This window comes from Symphalangus syndactylus, chromosome 14 (assembly GCF_028878055.3).
Source record: "Symphalangus syndactylus isolate Jambi chromosome 14, NHGRI_mSymSyn1-v2.1_pri, whole genome shotgun sequence".
NCBI classification, from domain to species: domain Eukaryota; kingdom Metazoa; phylum Chordata; class Mammalia; order Primates; family Hylobatidae; genus Symphalangus; species Symphalangus syndactylus.
This window is the reverse complement of record NC_072436.2, coordinates 7,849,830-7,875,314: the sequence shown is the minus strand read 5'-3', so window position 1 is coordinate 7,875,314 and position 25,485 is coordinate 7,849,830. Positions and strand designations below refer to the sequence as shown.

General features: G+C 62.3%; 1 protein-coding gene across 1 annotated transcript; it reads left to right on the top strand.

Moving 5' to 3' along the window:
• Nucleotides 1-3,409: 3,409 nt before the first annotated feature.
• METRNL (meteorin like, glial cell differentiation regulator) lies at nt 3,410-19,627 on the top strand. Its single transcript, XM_055240533.2, has 4 exons — nt 3,410-3,802; nt 9,490-9,884; nt 17,646-17,705; nt 18,758-19,627. Exons 1-4 carry the CDS (start codon nt 3,633-3,635, stop codon nt 19,075-19,077), a joined length of 945 nt encoding a protein of 314 aa, XP_055096508.1. The 5' UTR covers nt 3,410-3,632; the 3' UTR covers nt 19,078-19,627.
• The last annotated feature ends 5,858 nt before the right edge of the window (nt 19,628-25,485 follow it).

The following is a 25,485-nucleotide window of genomic DNA, read 5'->3' as shown; positions in this document are numbered from 1 at the left end:
AATGGACAGCGGGTAACTGAGGCTCAGAAACAGATGCCAACCCCGCCACGCGTTTGACCCAGAGCTGGGGGCTGATGTCCGAGCCAGGTCCGTCCACCACCCCACAGGGCCTGCAGGCACCCGGCATAGGAACGGCTGAGAAAGGCGTCCAGTCCCGCAGCCCCCCACCCCGGCAAATTCCCAGGTGCTGGGTCCCTGCAATGCATGCAGTAAAAACTCCCGGGTCAAATACACAGAGGTGACCCTGCTGAGGTCACTCGATCCTAACAGTGGGTTGTGGTGCTCAGACGTGGGAGGTCACGTCCTGCTTTCTGAGACCTCAGACCCTGGTGGGGCGCAGAAGGACTGTCCAGGGTGCACCCAGAACTTTTTATCACAGACGTCTGCCCAGGAGGCGTCTGAGAGCTGTTTCTCGAGGGAATGGATGGATGAGGAAGGACAGAGGGTTGATGTAGATGTACGATTGGGCCACAGGCTCCCCTGGCCCAGGCCCCTTAGCTGCCATCTCCAAGGATGCAGAAGCATCACTGCAGGACCCGCCGGTAGAAGGAATGGGCAGGCGTGATCCTGGTGGGTTCTAGAGCTCTCCGAAACCACGGCTCAGCCTCAATGTTCCAACTCAGGTAGGAAGCATCAGAGCTTCACGCAAAGCTTCGAAGACCAGCCCCTTCCCACGAGTGGGTGGGTGGGACGATGCTGTGGCCCCTTCCTGGGTCTAACTCCGTGACATGCTCACTGGGAAGCAGCCCCTTCCCAGACATCCAGGGACAAACGAACCCAAGGCCCTTTCTTAGCTGACCCTCCCAGAGGACCACGGGGAGGGCCACACGCCACAACCAGCTGGGATCCTTTTGGTTCATAATCGGCCCCTCGGGGTCTGGAGGTACAAGGGGCAGTGGCTGGGAACACCCCCAGACAGACTTGACCACCTCAGCCTGCATCCTCTAGGAGCCTGATACCTCCTGACACCAGGAACCCCGTCTACAGGGGACGTCTCACCTGTAGGTGGCCTTGCTGGGCCAGGACAGGGGTCAGCAGAGGTGCCCAGGAGCACCCAACATCTCTGGGGCATAAACCTCCTCAAGGGAACAGCTTGGGGGACCACAGCCCCAGGGTGGGAAGGACCAGGCTCCTTTCCCAAGATAGCTTAGCTTCTTCCAAGAATACTGGCCAGCAAGCATTCTTACCCTAGCTTTGTTTTGTTTTGTTTTGTTTTAATTAGCAGACTTAATGTTTTAGGTTTACAGAAACACCAAGCAGATGGTAGAGGTCCCCCACACCCCCTCTCCCTGACCCAGTTTCTCCTGTGATCACCTTCTCTCATTAGGGTGTAGGCATGTGACAGTCAAAGAACCAATATTGATCCGTTATTATTACAAACGTCTCAAGTCTCCATCAGGATTCACTCTTGTGCTGTATTTTCTACGGGTTTTGAAAAGTACACATGGGTCCCATACTCACCATCGTACGATCCCAGTCTTAGGACAGCCTGCTGGGCACAGGAGGCTGGGCATCCCGCCAGGTGGCAGATCTCTGCCCCAGCCTAGGCTGGAACCAGCTGCCTGCTGACCAGAGGTGGCCTCTCCCCTTTGGTCTAGCAGCCACCAGGGGCTCTGAGACCCTGAGCAGGTGACGGCAGGTCCTGAGTTCCCCACGTCCGCATCTATAACTCAAGAGGTCCCAGCACTGCCCCTGCCTCTTCCGTGGTGTGATGATCTGGACCCTGATAGGCCATGTGGCCCTTCAAGGGTGGACCGGGCCTGGGGGGGCTGCTATCTTATGCTTGGTGGGCATGGAAAGCAGTTGCTGTGTACAGGTGTGAAGCCGCAGGTCCCTTTCCACAGCAGCCTGGGCACCCTGTACCTGCAGTGACGGGGGTGGGGGGAGGTGCACTCCCAGAGCAGACGGGGGTGGGTGGGGCAGTCCCCAGGCTCCAAAATGCACCTCCACCAGACCTTGAGCCTCAGGGTGATGTCACTTGATGTGCTGGGCAAGGTCCTGGCTCCAGGCTTTCCATGGGGTGGGTGCTCTAAACACATCCTTGCAATGAAACTACCTTCAGTGGTCACCGTCATCGCCTTCCAGTTCTTCAGACCCTCACCCTTGTTCCAGCTTTCCTGGGCTGGGGGCTGGGCTCCACCTGACTTCCATCCCTGCAGACTCACAATTTTCAAAGCCCTCTCCCCACCTCCTCTGGTAGTCACAACCCAGTTATTCAGACTTGCACAGGTCGTTTGCAAGTCCTCCTGGAAGGTATCTTGGCTGGAGAAGGGGACAAGGCCAAGCTTCCCCACCGCTGGATGCTGCGCTCGGCTCTGGAGCTGACACCAGGCGTCTCGGGCAGGGCCACTGACCCGCAGCACAGAGAAGCCAGCTTTGCGATCGCAGCGGGGACGGCCTGGCGGGCCAGCTCCGCTCTCTCCTGCCTGCTGGGCCCTCGGCACCCTCTGGCTCCCCTTCTCTGGCCTGAGTCTCTAGGGCCTCCCCAGTCCGGGCGGGGGTCTCCGCTGTCCCCCCACTGGGTCAGGCACGTGGTGGCAGCGGTGACCACCTGGGGAAGGTGCCGACTCCGAGGAACACACTCGAGCAGGACGCTCCGCAGGTGATTTTGCCCCGCGGGCACGGTTGGGGGCGGGATTTGGCCAAATCTGCAGAGAGTTTAGGTTGTCAAAGCTGGGGCGGGGGTTGCTGCTGACATCCAGAGTGCGGGGGCCCGGGTGCTGCTAACATCCCGCTATGCGCAGGAGGGCCCCACCCCAAGAACCATCCGGCCCCGCGTATCCGGAGCGAGGAGCGGGCAGCGCTCGGCAGAGGCCCCGGCGCGGCGGCTGCACGTCCTCCGGGAGGAGGGAGCCGGGAACTCCCGAGGCACCAACTCTGCGGAACGCGGGGTGCCCGGATCGCCCCTGATCGCCGCCGGCTGGCGAGGAGCGGGGGACCCAGAACCGGCGGGGCCGGGAGCCTCCTTTACCGCTCCGCGCCGGGGCTGCCCGCAGCATGGGGCGCAGGATGGGGCGCAGGATGGGGCGCAGGATGGGGACCCGGCACCGCCTCGCGGGGGTCTGCGGGGGGCGGCCGCGGCTCGCGTCGGCCACTACTTGGGGGTCTCGGGTTTCCGCCCCGCCCCCGCCTTGCACCCCCTACCGCCCCGGACTCCGCTTTCCAGGCCGGGCTCCTCCCTCCGGACCCCGCTCGCGGCCCGGCGCGGCCCCCTCCTCCTGTAGCGCCCCCGCCCCGGCGCCCGCGCCCCCGATTCGCTGCTGACTCGGTGTCTGCGCGTCCGGCCGGGCGCCCCGGGAGGAGTTTCCGGCGTGGGGCGGGGACGGGGGCGGGGAGGGGCTGGGCGGGGCGGCGGGTGGGCCCCACCCCCCAGCTGAGCCCGGCCGGGAGGACTCGGACTCGCCAACTTCAGAGGCTCGGCGGCGGCGGCGGGCGCGGAGCTCTGCGCGCGGCTCCAGCGGCTCCAGCGGGCCGGGATGGGCGGGTGGCCGCGCGGAGGACGCGGGGGGCGCGCGACGTGACCACCCGGATTCGAAGCCCGCCCCGCCCCCGCCCGGCTCGCCGGTTCCAGGGTCTGCTCCGGGGGTCGCGGACGCGGGGCCGGGCGGCGGAGCCGGAGCCGGAGCCAGAGCATGCGGGGCGCGGCGCGGGCGGCCTGGGGGCGCGCGGGGCAGCCGTGGCCGCGACCCCCCGCCCCGGGCCCGCCCCCGCCGCCGCTCCTGCTGCTGCTCCTGCCCCTGGCCGTGCTGCTGGGCAGCGCGGGCGCGCAGTACTCCAGCGACCTGTGCAGCTGGAAGGGGAGGTGAGTGTGCGCGGCGCGACCCGGGCCCGGCCCCCTCCCCTCGCGTCCCCTCCAGTCCTGGGCCGGCCGAGCGTGCGGGGGCGCGGCCGGGGGCGGGCGCGGGGCAGGGGTTCCGGGGGCCGCTCTCCAGGCCCAGTCCGGTGCCCGCTGTCCCCCGCCCCCGGTTCTAGAACAAAAGAGCCCGCGGCGTCCCGGTTCCTGGCCCGGAGGACGCCCGGGGGAGGCGCAACTGCAGCGCGGCGGGGTGGGTCCCGGCTCCGCGCGTGTCGGAGCCTCGGGGACCGCCGGTCCCGCGACCCCATCCCGGGGGCAGGCGGGGGTCGGTCCTCGGGCCCTTCCTTGCAGGCTCCGGGAGTTGCGCGCCCCGAGGCCGCCCCGGGCCAGAGCGGGAAGGGACGGCCGAGGGAGGGAGCGGCGGTTTCGGGGGACGGGCGCGGACCGCAGCAGGGGCCACTTCTGTCTCGGGGAACCGCGGGCGGGCACCTGTGAGCCGGGCCGAGTGTGGCTCCGGCCGGGCCCCCAGCCCCTGCCCCGTGAAGGTCAGGCCGCCCTTGGCCGCGGCGCGCGCTGCGCTGGGCGACCCCCCCCCCGCCCACCCGCGGTGGCAGCCGAGGACTTTTTTTTTTTTCTTTTAACTCAAGTGTGGCCGCCGAGAGCAGCGCCAACCGCGAGTGCCTCTCGGGAGCCGCCGCCGCTCCCACGCGAAGCCCAGGGCCCCGAGGGCACCGCGGCCGAACCCGCCCTGCGCGAGCCTCGGAGTCGCCAGTTCCGGAGTTCGCAGATGCGCGGGGACCCGAGTGACGCGCGCCTCCCGGAAAGCCGTGGCCGGGCTGGCCTGGGCCTGGGTCCCGCTTCCCCTCGGCCCGGTCCCCGCCCCGCCGCCCCCGCCGCCCCCGCCGCCCCCGCCGCAGGCCGAGTCACGCGGTTATTTCGAGCGAAGCTGTTTTCCGAGAAGGTCGGGGCAGAGCCGGTGCGGGGCTGGTGTCCGCGGGGCTGGTGTCCGCGGGGCAGGCGCGGGTCTCCCCGGAGCCGCAGCCTCCGTTCTCGGTCCCTGCAAAGCCACAGTCACCCCCCAGCGCCCCCAACGGAGCCTCCCCGGGGGAAGGGGCGTGGCGCCGGGAGGCAGAGTCACCCCTGAGAGCCGTGGGCGGTGCCCGGCTGTCCCGGGAGCGGCCGCCTCCCTTCTCGGCAGAAGCCCTCCCCGCCGGCCGAGCGGGGACGCGGGAGCTGAGGTTGGGCCGCGGGCGGATGGAGGTCTGGGGGAGGGTCGGCCGGGAACGCTGGCGCCAGCGGAGCTGGCTGGGAGCCTCCGAGGCTGACAGCTCCTCTGGGGCCGCCCTTGCCCCCGCGTAGTGATTAAACTCCGGCTCGCTGCCTCTGCCTGGCGGGTCAGTGCACCCCTAAACCGAGGCCTGGGGCGTTCTGCTTCAGCAGACCGAAACCAGAAACGCAGCCCCCGCCGCCCAGGCTGAGTTTGTCGAGAAGGAGCCGGCACCCTTTTCAGGGTGTCAGGGGACTGTGTGCCTGGTACGAGGGGGCGCCTCCTGGAGCCCGAAGGGAGGGCGCAGGAGGGAGCCAAGGGTGGGTGGGAGGCCACCCCTCCACCTCCAGGGACGGGCGGCTCCTCCAGGCAGGTGATAGCAGCGGGACAGGAGTGCTTTGCCTTCCGGGACCTGTGCACCCTCCTGTCTACCTGGAGACCCTCTTAGCCATCGTTGCCAGCGTCCTCCTGGCCTCAGACTCCCCGGAGGGGACCCCCCCACACACCTGCAGAGCCTGGCAGAGGGCAGCTGTGGAGGCTGCTGGAGCTGCAGGTGTGATCTGGAGGGGACACGGGGCCCGGCTGTGTTTCTGGGGCATAAGTGAGACTTTCTTTTGTTGTAATCACTGCCCCGTTGATGCACACACGTCACGAATCAGTGACAGAGACTCGCTGTGGAAACTGGAGTGCGCTGGCCTGCCTGCTATCCTCCGGTGTTTGTGACTTTTTACCAGCTGTCCTGAAGAAGCACAGGGTGGAGCGAGCGCTGGTGTGCTGGGTGGATTCTCATCCCCTGATAGAAGGAAAGTTGCCCCTCGTGACACTGGCCACTGCATTGACAGCCTCTGTTTCTGGGTGTTTCTTCTAAGCAATTCAGTAGGAGATGATGAACCCTGTCTCCCCTGGGGGGGAGGCAGGACCAGCGCCCCCTCTTTATCAGCCAGCGGCCATAAATGTGGACCATGAACTTTCCCACTTGCTGTCAGCCCGGGCATCGCAGGTGCGGTCACACCTGGTTCGTCTCTCCTGCAAGGTGGGGAAAGTTAACCTGCCAGCGGGTTCAAAGCTCTTCCTGACTTTCATACAGCAGCCGGGCATTTTGTCCTGGTGCCCCAGAGCTGTGGTGTGTGGGCTGGTGCCTCAACAGCCCTCCAGCGCACCTGCGCCCCTCCTTCAGTGAGTCCCTTTATCCACTTGGGATTTGCCCTCCTTTCCATGAAGGTGCCCCACAAGCATGTCCACCTGGGTGGTAACCCTTGCCGACTTTCAAAAATGCATCTGTTCAGTGTGTTGATCCAACATCAAATCAGTCTTGTCAGTTTCCTAACATTGAACAGAACCACAATTTTGTCTGCACGCTTTAGTTTTATCACAACAACAGAACTGAGTGTGTGTCACCTGCATCTCATGTGAAAATCACAAAATGCCCTCATCCATGACCATTAAAGATGTGTCACATTTTTGCAGTGCCAGCAATTTTGCATAAACAGACTCTGTTTTCAGGTTTGCTGAGGTGCTGGATATTTGGAGGTGAGAGATTTGAGGCGCTCGATTTTCTGGTAGGAACCAGCACAGACCACGAGTCTTGGACTTCGCGCCAAGGTCTGCTGGGTCCCAGGCTGAAGTCCCACGTGCTGGGTCCCAGGCTGAAGTCCCAGGCTGAAGTCCCACGTGCTGGGTCCCAGGCTGAAGTCCCAGGCTGAAGTCCCACGTGCTGGGTCCCAGGCTGAAGGACGCATCGTTTTACTTTTTTTTTTTTTTTTTTTTTTGTCTACACGGGACTTAGGCATCATGTGCTACTGATTTTAATGTGAAAATTCTCATGTCAGCGGGTCTGGTTGGACTCCCGTCGGTCTGGATGTTTCGGAAGAATGTGAGAGGAGAGGGGAGCAGGTCCTGTGCTGGGTGCAGACCCCTCTGAGTGCGCTGAGAAGACGTTAGGTGAAGGGTGAGGTCGCCGGCTGTCTTCTTTCTTCTGTGTCCACCTTCATTTTGTCCTCTTCCTCTTTTTGCCCAGTGTCTTCTGAGTGGGTGGAGCCAGGTGTGCCCACCAGATGCGGGTAGCATGTGCTAGGCCAGGATGGCCCCCAGGCTCAAGTCAGTCTCCTCTTGGGCAGAGGTGGGTTGGCTGCCTGTCCCCAGCCGAGTTGTGGCTGTTCCCCTCACCTGCTCAGATGAAGGCAGTGCTGTCAGAGGTGACCAGAGCCCACTCCCTCGACCTTCAGGACCCCCCGAGAAGGAGGTGACGCGTCAGGGCGGTGTATGTGGAGAGAGGTTTGAGGCTCGGTGCCTGAGTACGGGCGGGAGGACAGTAGCCTCCATGCCAGAGACGGGAGGGAGGGACATGACGATGAGGCTGCATAAGGAGAGAGCTGACTGTAGCTACTGTGTCAGCCACTCACCACTGAGTCCAGTTTCCACACAGCACCATCATCATGCCCTTCCCCACATACGCATTAGATGAGCTTGTGTGAGCTTTATGGACTGTAATTTGTGAGTCTGTTCTGGGTGTGTGATCCTGGCAGCCGGCTCGGCCTGGCCACTCATGACCTGGGGCCTTGTGGGGGCGGGGAGAGGGTGAGGGGGGGTGCACCCTCGACACCACCCTCTGATGTGGCCTGCAGCCTATGAAGAGTGAGGTTTGGGGGCCCAGAGTGTGAGTCACCAGCGGTAAATGCAAACCATATGTTATGCATTTTCTCTGCTGCAGAAAGGGTTTCTGGTGACTAGCTCAGGCCAGGGATCTGGAAAGAGCATTGCTTATTTCACATAAAAATCCTAAGAATGTGGGTGAACCTGTCTGAGATCTCAGAACCCAGTTTCATGTAATAAAACACTTAGTTGAAGTCACTGGGTTAGTTCCAGGCCCACTTGGTGGTTATGACGTGACTGTTAACCACGAGCTGGCATTTACATTAAAGTGTTGAGAAGGAGAAGCGTGAGGTTTTTGATGTTTTAGTTTCTTGAAAATATAACTGTTTCTACTCAGGACCTGCCTCTCCAAGAGTGTAGCACACACTTCATTTTTTTCTTTTTTTTTTTTTTTTTTTGAGAAGGAGTCTGGCTCTGTTGCCCAGGCTGGAGTGCAGTGGCGCAATCTCGGCTCACTGCAAGCTCCGCCTCCCGGGTTCACACCATTCTCCTGCCTCAGCCTCTCCGAGTAGCTGGGACTACAGGTGCCCACCACCACGCCCGGCTAATTTTTTGTATTTTTTTTTTTAGTAGAGACAGGGTTTCACCGTGGTCTCGATCTCCTGACCTCATGATTCGCCTGCCTCGGCCTCCCAAAGTGCTGAGATTACAAGCGTGAGCCACTGCGCCTGGCCCATTTTCTTCTATTTAGCATGTATGAGGGTAAACTTCGCTTGCTACTCACACGCTAGTCCCCCACCCGAGTCCTCACCCCGTGGAGGAAGTTCACTTCACTTTTGTAGTGAATCTTGCTTTAATGATAGCTTATATTTACAAGTACCGTCGGCAGTGTAGGGGCTTCAGGCTTGCAGAAAACAGTTAAATCATTACTTTGAGAAATGTACAAACATCTATGCTTAATGAGGTGCTAAAAGACAAAACTCATCTACAACCTCCATCCCCCCAAATTGCCAACACTCCTGATTAATTTAAAATCTGCTCTAAAAGACAGAGCTCATCTACAGCCTCCGTCACCCCAAATTGCCAACACTCCTGATTAATTTAAAATCTGCTCTAAAAGACAAAACTCATCTACAACCTCTGTCCCCCCAAACTTCCAACACTCCTGATTAATTTAAAATCTGCTCTAAAAGACAAAACTCATCTACAACCTCTGCCCCCCAAACTGCCAACACTCTGGATTAATTTAAAAGCTGCTCTCTGGGCAGGTTGCATCCCAGGGTTCCTCCTTCACACGTGGTGGGGCCCCACCTTCGCTTTACCTCTAGCATCCCAGCCCTCATGGTCATCTGGAACCAGGGTTGGTACACAGGGCCTGCTGGCGTTCCCATGATAACTCCGTGATATTCTGGAGGAATCCATCCCACTGCTCCAGCACCTCCAGCCACCCTGATTCAGGGACATCACAGAGATTGGTGTTTGACGTTATGGCAGCAGAGGCGCAGACTCTGAGTGTTGGAGGGCATCTGGAGGGCCTGGGGGCCAGCACCGCCTGCACTCCTGGGAACTCGGCCCCGCCCCACCGTGGCTCTTGGTGCAGGTGCACTGGGAGGAACTGGGTGGGGCCCCTGTGCCGAAGGGCGGAGATGGCGCCGGCCTGCCTCACGGGCAGGGGTCCGCGTGGCACCTGTGGCCGGCAGTGGGTGGGTCCAGGAGCCACCATCATTTGGAGCGGGTGTCATCCTTACTGATTCTCTGTGGGTGCGGGCAGGGTGTGTGACGGGGGCAGGAGCCTCAGCTCCCCGCCTGGCTTGACAGTGTCTCTCCTCTGCAGCGGGCTGACGCACGAGGCGCACAGGAAGGAGGTGGAACAGGTGTATCTGCGCTGCGCGGCAGGCGCCGTGGAGTGGATGTACCCGACAGGGGCGCTCATCGTTAACCTGCGGCCCAACACCTTCTCGCCTGCCCGGCACCTGACCGTGTGCATCAAGCCCTTCAGGGACTCCTCGGGGGCCAATATTTATTTGGAAAAAACTGGAGAACTGAGACTGCTGGTACCGGACGGGGACGACGGGGACGGCAGGCCCGGCCGGGTGCAGTGCTTTGGCCTGGAGCAGGGTGGCTTGTTCGTGGAGGCCACGCCGCAGCAGGATATCGGCCGGAGGACCACAGGCTTCCAGTATGAGCTGATTAGGAGGCACAGGGCGTCCGACCTGCACGAGCTGTCTGGTGAGTGTCCTGCCTGGGGCGGGGGCGGTGGGCTGGCTCCCCTGTCTGGGGCCGCGGGCCTTGTCATCATGGGGCTGGTGATCTGGCAGGTGTCTCTGATTTCTTCCTGCCCCCTCGTCTGCTCAGCCTTGGTGAAAACCCTCCTGTGTCTGTGCTCCGGACGTGACGGTTTTGCCTGAAGAGCCCCACAGGCGGCTGGGGGTGGGGGGCACTGGCACCTGCAGAGGGGCCCTCCTAGGGGGTGTGACATGGTGTAGGGGGGTGTGGGACGTCCAAACTAAACCATCTTGGAAATGCAGCCTTTCCAACTAAAACCATCTTTGAAAAGACTGGCCCATCTGGGTTAGTGTTCCGGGTGGCAGGGCCTCGGAGGAGCCTCTCTCCTGGGAGATGTGTCTGGGGAGCATGGTGAGCGTCCCCCTGTGGCGGCCAGGTCAGTGCTGGGTCGGACGCGCCCCCGTGCTTACGGATCATGTAGCACCTTTGAAACGGGTACTTTCACCATTCAGACTGCCCTGGGAACTGGCTGGGTGTCTCTGGTGTCGGCTAAAGACCCTGAAATGTCCATTTCTGGGTGGGAGCTGAGGCTGACTCAGCCTGGAGCGGTGCTGAGCTGTGATGCCCAGAACATGGGGCCACCCCCATCCCAGAGGGGTCTTGGGGGTACGATAAGCAGACAGCTTCCCTGTGTGGCCGGCAGGGAGTGGAGGCGTCACTTGGCATCCGTGGATGCCTGTGGTTGGGGGAGAGGTCCTTCGTGGAGGGCTGTGTTGGTCTCTAGAAAATTCTGTGGGTAGACACCAGGAGGCATGAGGTCCTGGGAGGCACCTGTGGGCCGTGTGACCTCGGCCTCGGGTGTAGACTTCTGTCCTGAATGGGGGTCCTCAGTTTTGTGTTCTATGTTCTTGGCCTGGATTAGTTTTCGTCTCTCTCTGAAGTCTCTCCCAAGTGGACCGGTCGTTTACAGAGTGAGCGTAGGACCGTCTTCCTGGAGTCCTGACTGTCCCGAGTCCCAGCTGGCCCATGAGCTCTGACTGCCCCCTGGGCCTCAGCACCCGCAGGGCTGGACGCTGATGTCAACTCAGCTGTGCTGTGGTTGGTTGCACGCTGGATAAAACTTTAACCACGGCGGCCTTTATCTCAGTCACCAACAGTTACGGTGGGTGGGAGACCTGGGGGAGGGGGTACCAGCCTTGCTCTGGGGGCCCCGGAGAACAACTCACAGTGAGATGCAACCTGGAGAAATCCAAGCTCCAAGTTCAGTCTTTCTAACCGGAGGTAGAAGGTGCCGGGCCAGATATTAGGAACTTGCGAACATTCTTTCTGCTGATTAAAGTGATGACTGGTCTTGAAGACGTTGGGCTGTGGGTCACATGCTCTGTGGCCTGAGCTTTGTTCTGCTTCTGGGTGAGATTCTTAAAGAGGCTGCCACGCACACCTGGACGTCCACACTGGCACAGGCCCGATTTCTGCATTTCCAGGGGAAAATCAATGGTTCTGGTTGTCAGCTGGGGCGACCCTTACAGAGCCTGTGAGCCCACCTTTGGGAACAGAGACTTTGTCTCTCCTGCCTCTGGGGGTGGGGTCCGAGGCCTCTAGGCCCTGTGTAGGCTGGGGCGGAGGGTGGGTTTGGGAGAGGCATGGGAGGGTAGGGGCTGAGCTGCCTCGGGGTCCTGTGGGGTCGCAGGGAGGCAGTGGCCTCTCGTGAGGAGTGACTTGGGCCACGAGGGACCAGAGCAGGCATTTGGCCGTGGGTCCTCGGTCACCCTCCGTGTGCCTCCTGGGCCTGTGGGGTCCTGTGCAGTACTGTGGCCCCAGCACACGTCAGGCTGGCTCAGGGTCCCAGAACTTCGCCGTGTCCTGTGAGGCAGGTGCCTGGGTTTCCTTGTTTACACTTGGTGACCCTGTGGCATCTGCTTAAACCGAGCCTGAGGTGATCTCCAGTGCCCTGTGGGTGGTGGGCTGCTCATCCGAGGAAGCAGACGTGCAGGGATCCTCAGAACTGAGGACAGGGGCCCAGACTCTGAGGTTCACCGGGGGCCCCCAGAGCTGGGACCCACACCTGGCATCTTATGGGAACGGGCACAGGTGCCTGCCCCACCTGGACCACAGGTGCAGGGCCCCTCCCTGGGCTGAGCACGTCCAGGGCCCTCACGAGAGGCCTCTCCTATCCTAATGGGGTCGAGGGGCAGGAGGCATCCGAGGAGGCTGATGCATCTCCTCTCCCCAGGGTTTTCGCCTTTCATCAGGGGACGGGGGCCCCTAAGCCTTTAATGCCACAGGAATGGGGACATAATGTGGAATGTCGGTGCCGGCCATCTGGCAGCCGTGATGCCGTCCCCTGGGCCAGGCCGGCTCCCCAGCACTCTCCGGCCAGCGCCACGGTTTCCCTCGTCTCTCGTTCCTGCACTTGCTGCAGCTGTGAGAGCCGATGCAGGCTGAGCCTGAGGTGTGCCTGTGCCTTTGGCCTGGCGTGCGCGACCTGCCGGGAGGTGGACCAGCTCGTCTGTGAGTCAGAAGTTCCAGTTTGTGCTGACTTAGGAGGACAGAGGCTCCATGGGCTGGAACCCCGGACAAGGGAGGGTGTGTGAGCCCCGTCCCCTGCCCAGCCAGGAGGAAACCCGTTGCTCTGGTGGTTCTCGTAGGTGTGATCGTGGCACATTCATGCTGTGTAATCGGCTTCCTTGAATAAACTGAGACACACCAATTACCAAGAGTTGGCCAGAACACAGGGGCAGGCTGCTCCTCCGGGGGTACACACTGGCCGCCAGGCGGGAGGGCACCTGCCCCAGGACCTGGGGATTTGGCTATGGGCGGGACCTCTCAGCCCTGCACCAGCCACCTCTGCAGGCAACACGGACGCCTTCCTTGGATGCTGAGGAAACCCCGCAGGATGGGAGTGGCAGAGTGGTCAGGTGCAGCTTCTGGCCGTGCCCAGACCTGTGCCCAGCAGACCTGGCTGAGGCTGTGTGGGGTTGCTGTTCCCAGGCCAGGGAATCCGGGAAACGGGCACCTCTCAGTGGCTTGGGGAATGTGGGTGGGGGCTGTCTGGTTCTGGGGAACACGGACCCGAGGCGGTCCAGGCCGGTCCCAGGATTCCAGTCTGTTCTTCGGCTTCTCCCAGGGCCGTGTGCCAGGTGCTCCTGGCTTGGCCACGTCTGTGCTTGGGGTTTGGGGTGCAGGCCCTGCGTAAGGCGCCCCAGTGCAGGCCCCAGTGAGCAGGTGCCCAGGGCCGGGCAGCAGCATCGTGGACACAGACAGTGGGAGGGGAGGGGATGCTGCCTTGATGCTGACCATGAGCACATGGTGCCGTCCCTGGCTCTCCAGGACGCCAGAGTCCTGCAGCGTCTCAGGGGCCTCAACGCCCCCCGCTTTTAAAATCCTGCCCCTGGCTGAGCCCGTAGGTGAATGACCAGCTCGGCGGGTGCAGAGCCCCTGCCGATGAGCCCCCCTCCAGGAGCCTCAGAGTTTGGAGAAGTCCTTGATGGGTGGGAGGGATGGGTGGAAAAGTGTGGAAGATAATTCTCATTATTTCCTGGAAGTAGAGGAAAGGGGCTGATTTTTCCAAGGCGTCCCATCTCTCGTCCGTCTTTGGTTTCCTGCTTGGTGGCTTCTCTCCGGCCACTGTAATTTTCATTTTAACCATCTCTGGGCTTGTGGAGAGGAAGGGTGTGGCCCTCGCCAGCTTCCTCACCAGGAAGAGGGAGGGAGAGACAGAGGGAGGCAGGGGGAAGGGCAGGGGCCATGGGGCCAACACCCCCGGGGCACCCCAGCCATGGACTGCAGCCTGGAGTGTGGCCGCAGCACGACGGTGACGGTGGCGGCCTTGGGGGGAGCCTTGGGAGCTCAGCCTTGGGTCCTGGAGCCCACTGGAGCCCACCCTCCACCCCTACCCACTGCTCCCTGTTCTTGGCTCCTCTGAAAGCAGCGTGTCCCCATCACCGGCTCCTCTAAAAGCAGCGTGTCCCCCCGCTCCCCCATCACCAGCTGTGTGGGAGACCCAGTAATCGTGGCCACAGAGGTTTCCCATCGGAGCTGTGTGAGTCCCTCTGTCTGTCCTTACCTGGGCAGTCCTGCCGGACCGGTCGGCATCTGTCATTCTCAGCCTCTCCTTGGAACCAGCCGGTCCTGCCTCTCCACTCACACCTGCTGTCCAATCGAAGTCCCCACAGCAGCTTCCCCAACCCCACCCTGCTGGTCCCTCCCACCCTGTGCATGCGAGCTTGTGACCTGCCTGAGATGTCCACACCCCAGCCCTCCCCCTCCAAGGAGGATGCACCAGGATTCCAACCCTTTGCCGACCCTCCCCACCGCCCTGGAAACCAGATTCGACGTGTCCGTGACCAGCGCCTCCCTCAGCCTTTACGAGCCTGGTTCCTGTTAATAATTGTCTCGAGATTGTCTCCTGGAGTCCACCTTGCGATCTCCGTGAAGGTGACTTGTGCTTTGTAAAGCTCAGAATCAGAACAGGGAGGTTTCCAGGGTGCTCGTTACGAGCTCAGCTGTCAATGGGTCATCTCCAGAGGCTTCTAGCAGGCAAGGCTGCAGGCACTCACCGACCCCGGCCCCACACCCCTGCTGTCAGCCGGGTGAGCCAGGGTGGGGTACCCAGGGCACGTGAGGGCAGCGTCTCCATCCTCCCCTTCAGCCGTCCGCTGAGGTCGCGGGGCCGTGACTCACAGAGGGCCATGTGCTAGGGCTTGGATACGCCCACACGCCCAGGCCCCGGGGTGGGACTCGTGTGGCTGGGCCTGTGGGCTCCCCTGCCCTAGGGGGAGAGCCACACACCCCCGCCTTGCCCTAGGGGGAGAGCCACACACACACCACCCCTGCCCCCACACACACCCCCCACCCACCCCACACACACCCCCGCCCCACACACACACCCCTGCCCCACACACACCACACCTGCCCCACACACACACCCCCCACCCCACACACACACCCCCCACCCCACACACACACCCCCCACCCCACACACACACCCCCCACCCCACACACACCCCCGACTGTGCTGCTGACTGTGAGGATGGACTCTGGGCACCTCCTGCCTCCTGCCTTTGCAGGACCTCCTGGCGCAGCCCCAGCTGCCATGGCTGCCCAGCCGGAGGGTGCTGCTCAGTGAGGGGACCCTCGAGTGGGTTGGGGTCAATACGCTTCTGTCGTTGACCAGCTCTCTCAGCCGAGGCCACCCCCACTCACACGAGGCGCCCTGGGCTGGGACCTCTGGCCCTGTGGGCACTGGGCAGGTGCTGGCCGGGGTGCAGTCTCACGTGTGGAGGATAAAAGTGCTGCCTGAAATTTGAGTTCCCCCCGTGCTCCCTCCCTGTCACTTCCGGACGTGAGTGGTGGTCTGTGCTCCTGGGCTCTGTCCAGCACGTGCCTGCATCAGGCCCAGCATGGTCTGCAGACCCCCAGCCGGCGAGTGGGATGGGGGTCCACATAGGTGAACTAAGTGTCAAGGGTGGGCCACACCCCGGGGCCCCCACAGGAGAGCCCCCCCGGGCAGTTTCCAGCTTGGGGTCAGGAGGCCCCAGTGGTGGGGGCTGCAGCGTGAGTCCGTACAAATCAGCAGGGAGGGGATTTGGCCAGAAGCTCCCGTTCTGGAGGGTTGCTGGGATGGCAGAGGTGTCCCCCAGTGCCAGGCTGGACCGGCCTCCAGGTGCCCCCCAGTGCCAGGCTGGACCGGCCTCCAGGTGCCCCCCAGTGCCAGGCTGGACCGGCCTCGAGGCGCTCAGCAGGCTGTGCTTGCTGTGCAGCTTCTTTTTCCTGATACCTTAATGGAAGCAAATGCAGGAGGGGGTGGGTGGGCCGGTGAGTCAGGCACTGAGCCCGGCTGGGAGGCGCCCTCACCCCTGCGTGGCGGAAAGTACTGGCCTTGTCTCTGGGTCCCTCCTACCTCCACCCTGAGGGGTCCACAGAGACCTGTGCTTGCCCAGTGCGCTGTAGACTGCAGGGTCTCCGCTGACCACATGTGCAGGCCCTGAGGGTCCATGCAAGTTCCTGACCCCAGAAGGCCTCTGAGCAGCTGTCCCCACCTTGGCCAAGGTGCCAGATACATGTGCTGCCCTGTCCCCCTGGGGCCGCCAGTCACCAGCAGCCGGCTGGGGCCTGCACTCATCAGGCAGGCAACAGCTCAGCTCACTGCAGCCCAGCAAGGGCAGCCGGCCGGGATGCAGACGGCGTTAGCTTCTTCCAGGGCCAGCGAACCCCAAGTCAAGGTCGTCCCAGCTCTTGGCCAGGGACGTTTCAGAGCCTTCAGGATGTGAAATGGCACCAGGGAAACCAGTGCCATTGAGATTTCACATCTCAGAGTTTCTATTGCGTTAGGAGACTTGGGGCCAAAACCTAGAGGCTCAGAACAGGTGAGGCAAGGCCTTGAAACCTGCAATAAGAGCAAATAAAACCGTGTTTCCCAAGTCCGTCCCGCGTGTAGGAACGCAGGGCGTGCAGGGGTTTCTGTTTCACAGCGGCCCGCCCGTCTAAGAAACTGGGGCGAAGGGCAGGGCGAGGGCTGGGCCCCGGGGAGAAGGTTGTTGGGAAAGCCTGGTTTGGCCGGTGCGGGAGCTCATTCTGAGAAGCCTCCGTGCTTCCTGCATTCTCTGGGGGAGGCCAGGCCCCGCAGGGTTAGGGGCTTCAGAGGGGTTCTGTGAGCAGGGCTTGGCTTGAAAGCCATTTGGGGCACGCACCTCATCCCACGGCCAGGTGGCGTCCGGGGAAGGGGCTGGGGCGATGGCCCTGACTGGAACTCACTGCCCTGTTGGGTGAGGCCCCACGCCGGTGGCAGGTGGACGCATCGCTGCCTGCTTAGGGATCCCCTCTGGAATCTCCGTCTCGCTGGCCCTTCCAGTCGCATGGGGGGTCCCGTGGGATGTGACCCTCCTTTCGGGTGCCGCTGCCATCGCGGCCCAGGGAAGTGGGCAGCAGAGCTGTGGGGAGTGTCTGCCCTTAGAGGGAGCTGGAAAATGAGGGTGGTCCCGGCGCCGTGGGTCATGGAGGTGGGTTGGGGGTGACTCTGGGAAGTGGGGTGGTCCCGGCGCCGTGGGCCGTGGAGGTGGGTTGGGGGTGACTCTGGGAAGTGGGGTGGTCCCGGCGCCGTGGGCCGTGGAGGTGGGTTGGGGGTGACTCTGGGAAGTGGGGTGGTCCCGGCGCCGTGGGCCGTGGAGGTGGGTTGGGGGTGACTCTTGTCTGGTGGGTTCGGTTCAGCCCCAGGTGGGCTTTGCATTTGCAACAGGCATGACAGCGATTTCTCAGTGAGTCCGGCTCAGCCGCACTGAGGAGATAAGTGGGGAAGGAGCACAAAGACCCCTCCCAACGAAGGCCCTGGGACACGGCCGGACTGAGGGTCTTGCTCTCAGGGCACGTGCCCATCATGGCCGAGGTGCAGGTGCCTTTGGTCCAGGTGGGGCCGAGGGGTCCCCTGGGTGAGACCCCGGCGTGGCCGAGGTTGTGTTTTCTGTCTCCTGCTCTGCCGGCCCCTCCGGCACGTGCCGCCGACTCACCTTCGAAGTGGCGTTGGCCACAAAGGTGCCTTGACGTGGACACCCTCCCTGACGTGGACGCCCTCCCTGACGTGGACACCCTCCCTGACTTGGACACCCTCCCTGACGTGGACACCCTCCCTGACGTGGACGCCCTCCCTGACGTGGACACCCTCCCTGACGTGGCTTTGCTCAGTGTGAGGATCCTTTGACGGTGGTGGGCTGCGTCCCAGAGCCTGCCCCGTCCAGGCTGCTTCCTGACTCTGCCTTTCTTCTCCAGCGCCGTGCCGTCCCTGCAGTGACACCGAGGTGCTCCTGGCCGTCTGCACCAGCGACTTTGGTGAGCATCTGCTCGGCAGCTTCTACCTCCTGTGCACCTGGTTCCTGCCACGTGGAGCTGTTTGGGCCCAGGAGTCCCTCTTCGGGGCCCAGGACAGGCTTCCGGTGCTGCGTGGACCCTCTTGGAGGGGCACACGCTGTGGAAGCCCTGGGCCCAGCCCTCCACCAGCCCTGGGGACAGGGACTCCACTGCCCACACTTGGAGGGAGCTGGGGGTTGTTTTGGTGACTGTCAAGCATTTTCCCATTTTGTAAATGAGGTCACTGCTCTTCGAGGGGACTCTTGAAGTCCACTGTTTCCCAGCAGCTCTTCTTGCTGAAGTGCTTTGTAAACAGCATTTTATCAGCAGCCCAGAGCATCCTTGGCGTTGGCCACTCCCTGCCCCCCACCAGAGTTCACGCTGTTCCAGGCCTAAGGCCCCCGGTGGCTCGGTGGCTCTGCAGGTGGAGCTTTGGGGTCCCAGGGCTGCAGCCCCTTTGCTTGTGGCGTTTGCACAGACGCCCTGTGGGAAAGGTTTGGCCTCCCGTCGTGTGGTGCCGTGGAAGCCATGTCCTGCAGGGCCCCGGCTCTGCACCCCACCTCCAAGCTCAAGGACAGGCCCCTTCTCACTGCTTTCCCGGCCCCTGGCATGGAATTGGGACCGTGCAGGGGTCTCCAAGTGCGGCTCGAAGGCTGTCCCCCTGCCCACCCTCTCCTGTGAGCCGCACCGGGTCTGTCTGATCAGGACACAGAACTGCACCCTGTGTATCAGCTGTTCTGACTTGGAAAACATCTGATACACACGATGGTGTCTGTTCTGTTTTCCCACTGACGGGTCTGGCCCTTGGTAGAAAGGGCACCTGTTCTCTGACAAAGTCTACGTGTCTGGGACACCCCTTGGCAGCTTCCCGCTGTTACATTGTACTTTTCTGTGGGAATTTCCACGCTAGATGGCAGAGTCTGGGTCAGCTGCCCGTTCCAGTGCCCATCGATGCGGGGGCAGGGGCAGGTGCGGTGGTCTTGCTGTGTGCTTGACCTTGCTCACTCGCTGTCTCCGTCTCCTTCCCCGCACAGCCGTTCGAGGCTCCATCCAGGAAGTTACCCACGAGCCTGAGCGGCAGGACTCGGCCATCCACCTGCGCGTGAGCAGACTCTATCGGCAGAAAAGCAGGGTCTTCGAGCCGGCGCCCGAGGGTGACGGCCACTGGCAGGGGCGCGTCAGGACGCTGCTGGAGTGTGGCGTGCGGCCGGGTCATGGCGACTTCCTCTTCACCGGCCACATGCACTTTGGGGAGGCGCGGCTCGGCTGTGCCCCACGCTTCAAGGACTTCCAGAGGATGTACAGGGACGCCCAGGAGAGGGGACTGAACCCTTGTGAGGTTGGCACGGACTGACCCTGGGGGTGCTTCAGGCACTGCCCTTCCCTCTCCTGATGAGTCACATGCTGCGGTGGGCGCCGCAGTCCTGGTGGGGCCGTGCGGTGGGGGCCGCGCGCTGGAAGCCGCGTGCCCTGGGCCCAGGCCTGACCCTGGTACCCAAGCTGTGCACGTTCTCACGACACTCAACCCCATGAGCCTCCAGCCAAGGATGCCCTGGCCGCTTGGAAATGCTGTAAAATGCAAACTAAGTTATTATATTTTTTTGGTAAAAAAGAAATGTCCATAGGAAACAGATTCCTGTGTCTTAAAATGCCTTGGTGTGCCGTTTGATACTGTTCTCTGAAGACGTTTGGAGTCACGGCATCTGGCCTGGGGTTGGGTGAAGTGCTGGCCGTTGGGCACCGTGGATGTGTGAAAAGGTGCATTCAGAGTTGTTACTCTCATGACAGAAGTTTTGGAGCCAAATAATACGTTTTTAATTTTCATTTTATTTTTAAAGAATGAGCTTTGGGCCTTTTCGGGCCGCTGGTTGTTTCCGTTCCAGAGAATAAAGACCAGGATCCGACCAGCCAGGAGCCAGTCTATCTTTCGCCAGGTCAGGTGCCCACGGCCCTTGTTCAGGGCCTCGCTAGACATACCCCAGGGCGCCACCCTGCCTCGGCAGACGCGCTTGCTCCTCCCGGCGACTGTCCCTCAGCGCCTGCTGCTGCATTTCCGTTAATGCAGGTCCTGCCCTGTGGCCCCAGCCTCCCCACAGTGCAGGAGACCAGAGCAAGTCTCTGGACGCCCAGGAGCTGGTCTGAACCCAGGTTGGTGACCCCCATGTCCCCAAAGGACGCGGCTGCCAGAACAAATCACCACCAACTGTGGGGCTGAAACAACCTCGTTCTCCGACTTCCTGAGGCCGCAATCCAAAGTCACGGTGTGGGCAGAGCCTCTCCCTCCAGGGCTCCAGGGGAGAACCTTCATCTTCTCCTCAGCCTCCGGGGGTTCCTGGGAGGACCCTTTGTCTTCTCCTCAGCCAGGGGAGGACCTTCATCTTCTCCTCAGCCAGGGGAGGACCTTCATCTTCTCCTCAGCCAGGGGAGGACCTTCATCTTCTCCTCAGCCGGGGGAGGACCTTCATCTTCTCCTCAGCCAGGGGAGGACCTTCATCTTCTCCTCAGCCAGGGGAGGACCTTCATCTTCTCCTCAGCCGGGGGAGGACTCTTTGTCTTCTCCTTGCCCTCTGGGGGCTCCAGGTGCTCCTTGATGGTGGCTGTATCACTCCAGTCTCTGCCTCCGTGGCCACATGGCTTCTCCCTGTATCTGTGTCCAGATCTTTCTCTAAGTAGGACATTGGTCACTGGATTGGGGCCTACACCAGTGACCTCATCTTAAACCAATTATGTCCGCAAAGACCCCATTTCCAAATAAGGTCACACTGAGCGGTTCCTGGTGGACATGAAATTTGGGGTATGCCATGCCCCAGCACAGGGTGTCCCTGGGAGTGTCAGTTAACCAGACCCAAGCCTGCATCCCCACTTATGAATCAGGCAGTTCCTCCTGTGCAGCTGCTAAGAGCAAAGGGGGCCCGGGAGAGGGTGGTGTGGTCAGTGGGCACCATGCCGGCCATGCCAAATGCTCAGGTACCCCGGGTAAGCACTGTGTACCAGCTCAGGTGTTCACTGGCTCAGGTGTGCACCAACTCACGTGTGTACCAGATCAGGTGTGTACCGACTCAGATCTGAGCCAGCACAGGTCTGCAGGCTCCCACAGGTCACAACAAGAAGCAGGTGCTTCTGGGTGAGGACCTGAAGCAGCAGGCTGGGGCTGGGCCAGGTCCCACTGTGGCTGGTGGTCAGCACACCTTTGCCAGCAGGCGCCACAGCACAGGTGCCCAGCCCACAGTGGGGCGGCAGGGAACCTGCTCCTGGAAACTGGGTTTTCTGGGCCGGCTCCAGGAGGTGTTGACTGACAGGAGGAGGCTGCAGAACAAGAAGGTCGGGTTTCAGGCTGGCAGCGTCTCCTCAATTACAGGGATGCTGGGAGGCAGAACCTGGTGTCAGGTGGAGTAGAGGTCAGGCTTCACGGGAGGCTTCTGTTTTTTAAGAAGTGCCTGGGGGCTGGGGGGTTTTTGGTCCAGAGTCTAGGGGAAGGCAAAGCTCACCAAACAAAGTCTCCACTCTGGGGTGGGGGACCAGGGGCTGAGGTGGGAGGGGTCCGGGAGGCTGTTGTGAGAGGCAGCCGAGGCTGTCGGGGCCTGTGGGTGGCCGCCTGGTGCTGGCACGCGAGAACCTTCTCTCTGGCCCGTGAGCTTAGTACCATGAGGGAGCCTCCCCCAGCGGCTGCTGGTTTGGGGAAAGTGGGAAGATCCACATTTCCCAGCGCCTAAAGCGCCTGACCTCCCTCTAACCCGTGCCCTCCTGCTGCCCAGAGCCTCCGGGATGTCAGGCCACGACGCGCTCGGGGACCCACCCTCCCTTAGTGCCAGCTCCTTTTGTCCTGCTCCTCCGACGCCGCTTCTGGTCAAATCCCAAGGCCTTAAGAGGCCCGGACGCCTTTCTTCTCACCACGTTCCTCGAACACACTGGTGCAGGGAGCCCCCAGCCTGACGGGTTTGCACAATGGTTGGTGGTCACTGCACTTGCTGGTCTGTTTGCAGAGGAGCAGCCTCATCTCTCCTCCACAACCCTGCCAGGCGGGGCCCCACATCAGAGCTGGGGACAGAGAGACTCGTGAGGACGCTGGACCCAGCTTTCTCCTCCCACCCATGGGGTGCCCCAGAGGGCTCAGGCCTCTGTAGTTCACGGATGCTCAGGGGTGTCCACCTTCCTCCTATCCCCGACCAGGCAGCCCCGAGGCCTCTGGCACAGGGCCCCTTGGGGGCCCACGCCTGCCTGCCATGCTTACTGGGAGCCATGTGTGTGGGCCGCCCATGCCCCGCTGCCCCAGCAGGATACCCTGAGGGCACTGGGGCCTCGTCTCTCGCTGGGCCAGGACAGGGCTGTGAGGTCCAGCTGCCTGCTCGGCTCTGGGACCTGCCCTCTGGCAGGAGCCCACCGCCATGAACATGCACATGGGCAGATCCACATGTCCTCCGAGGAAAAAAGGGTCAGGGTTGAGTGTGTGGGTGCCAGGGGGTGCAGAACTCACTTCTAACTAGGAGGGTTGAGGCGGGCTTCGCAGGGGAGGCGGGCTTCGCAGGGGAGGTGGGCTTCGCAGGGGAGGTGGGCTTTGAGCCAGGCCTGCAGCCCGGCATCTGGAAGTGGCTTCCAGGCTCTCCCTGAGCTCACTCCTGCAGGACACCCCTGCCTGCAGATCTGCACCCCCAGCTCCTTCCTGGGGACTTGATATCATGACCCTGCCTGGCACCCCAGGGGTGAATGCTACACCCAGCCCTGAGGGTTCCCATCTGCTGGGGGCATCTGACCTGGGCTGTGTGGGTGGGAGGGAGCCCAACGGGGGCAGGTGCAGCGTGGCCAGGGGGAGACACTGCCCTGGCTGGGGCCTGGATTCACTAGGTCATCACCAGTGCAGGGGGTCCTGGCTCACTGGACTTTGCCACTAGAGAAGGTTAGGGAGCTCCACATGAAGGCAAGGAGGCCAGGGCTCAGGGTGTAACTCATCCCCGGAGAGCGACCAGAAAGGCCTTCGGAGCGCAGTGCAGCCTGCACTGTCCTCGCTGAATGCCTGGTCCTGCCCCACCCACACTGGACAGCAACTGCTTCCCCTCCAGGGCGGCCCCCATCGTCCCCCACATGCTCCAAGAGCAGTGAGACTTTCCCAAGACAAGTCAGAGACTTCGGAGCTCTAGGGGGCTGTGGCTTCTCCCAGGAGCCCCGTATCTGTCAGTCCTCCCATAAGGGAAGGGAAGTTGGCAAGGCTCCTCCTTGATCCCAGCGTGAGGATCGCCCCCGCTTTTCCGGTCCCCACTTGCCCCTTCCACCTGCCCTTTTCCCTCCGGGAAGCCCTGGAGGTTTTCCAAGAACTCTGCGGGTCGAGGGAGGGCACCTGTGCCAGGGCCTCCTGCTTGTTGGATGCCCAGACGCCTGTACCTTTCACCCTGGGGTCCAGTCGGCTGATGGCCATGAGAGAGAAGCTGAGAGCAACCAGAGCCCACAGCTCCATGCTGGTCCCCCATCTGCAAACGCTGGGCCCCCTGGGAGCTGTGACTCGGTTTCCCGCTCGTCATGTCAAGCCATCTCAGGTTGGGCAGGAATGTGGTCCGTGTTCACATGTGTCTCTGTGTGTGTGTGAGAGACAGGCGTCAGCTGGGACGCTGGGGTGGCAGGGACAGTCCCGGCTCACCCCTCATCCTCCCTCGACCTCGACTCCCTCCACGAAAGGAGCCCCCCCTTCCTGGCTATCCCGTGAGTTGAGCTTCCTCTGCTGGGAGGGCTTTGTCGGAGGTTCCCTGCGGTTCCAGAAGGAAAGCTGGCTGCAGGGAGGGCCGGGCCCTGGGCACCGCGTGGCTGAACCTCTGGCGGGGGCTGCACAGCTGGGTTCCCAGCCCCCCCCTTGCCCCCACCCCACCGCACTGGGAGGCCCTGCTGAGGGGCCAGAGTCTGGCTGCAGGTCCCACGGGTGGGGGTGGGGCCCCTCATTAGCACTGCAGCTGACACCAAGGGCTTCCACCTCGCTAATTGATTAAACTGTTCAGAAACCAGGTCGGCGTGGTGGGAACTGGCCCCGGCCGGGCCGTCCGCTCCCCTTCTGTGCAGGCAGCGGCCCCCGGAGTTCGTCAGTCAGGCTGGTTGCTGGGGTCCCGGCCCCGGGCGCCCTCGGGAACCCTTCTTTGCTCCTTTGTGTGGCCAAAATGGTGAGGGTCCTCAGAGCAGCTGGTGAGACCCCGGGGTCCTCTCCTCCCCGACCACTCACTGGGCGAGCACGGGCATGTTCCCGGGAACCTGCCTGCTGAGATTCAACCCGCCCTTGCGAAGGTCGGCAGGTGGGTCACTCAATACCAGGAGGGGCACGGGGCTGTGAGCAGAGGCCTGAGAGCCTTCTGAGGAGGCACTGGGTGCTCCCAGGCCCTGCTCTCCTGGGATCTTCTGCGCCTGTGACCTTCCTCTCCGGTGGGATTCCCCCAACACCCCCTCCCCTCGTGCCATTCCTTCCCCCACCAGGCCCCATGCCTCCCCTCCCCAGTGCCCCCTACCCCCAGGTCTTCCCTCTAGGACATCAGCCTGGGCTGTGGATCTTGGTCTTCCACAGAGGCTGAGTCCTGGGAGAAGGGCAGAGCCTTGGTTCCCAGTGCAGCCCCTGTGCCAGCACGCAGTGGGTGCCGGTTCAGCCGGTGCACAGTGGGTCCTGCCCCCGCCTGAGGAGCGGCCTGGGGCCTGGTCAGCCCTGCTGGTGTCTGGCCTGCAGCCAGCACCGGCTCTGCCATCCACGCTTGGTTACAGGTGGGTGCCCATCCAAGCAGCCTCGGAGCAGAGTGGGTCGGGGTCAGGAGGTGGGGGCGGACACTAACAGCAGGAGGTCGTGGCAGTGCAGCTATGGCAGGGGTTCTGAGGGGCAGAAGCCAGGGGCAGGACATGGGGACGCAGACCTGCAGGGAGGACGCCAGCTCACCCAGCGGGGAGGGGATGCTGCCCAGGGACCCCCAGCCTGCCTGCTCTGCTCCCCCCACCGCCGGTGCAGGGGCCCCACGGGGGATGCCACGGAACGTGAGGAATCCGGAGTCAACACTGGGCCACTGTGTGCTGCCACCCGGGCGGGCCGTGATTTATAAAAACAGCGGAGGCTTGGCTGGTATCGTGGCGGTGAGGTCACGGCGGCCGGGGGCTCTGGAATTTCTTCAGAAGAATTTTGCTTACCAAGCCACATAGTTTCCTAGCCATCAGTTTGATCAGGGGCAAGATGAAAAATATGCTAAAAAACAAAGAAACAAAAAAAACACCCGGAGGGCTGCGGTGAGGGGGAGGGGTGCTGCGGGAGGGGTGGAGGGCCCAGGGAAGGGTGAGGGGCCGGGAGCCACTCTGCCTGGCGCTCTCCGCCCAGAAACAGCCCAACGCCCCTTTCTTTCCCCTTTTAGCACTGCTGAGCTGGACTAAAATGCCAGACAAGGAACTTTACTAAAAACTGAGGCAAGAAAGAAAACACAGATGACATAAAAATAGTCAAGGGCACATTCTTGATGGTAGATAACTGGTCTCTGGTCACAGCGGCTGCCAGGTTGGGTGTCGGCCACCGGGTCTGCCAGTCCCACCCACAGGCGCTGCACTTCCCTGGGCCTGACGGGGGGGTGGCGGGTCTGCGGGAGGGTAGACAAGGGTGGCAGGACCCGTGAGGGGGGTGGCGGGTCTGCGGGAGGGGGAACAAGGGTGGCAGGACCCGTGAGACGATGTGTGTGCAGCACAGTGGGGCTCTGTAAGAAGGAGCCTGGGCGGCTTGGGCAAAGGTAGGCTGGGCGGTGCCCACGGGTCTTTGTCCACCAGA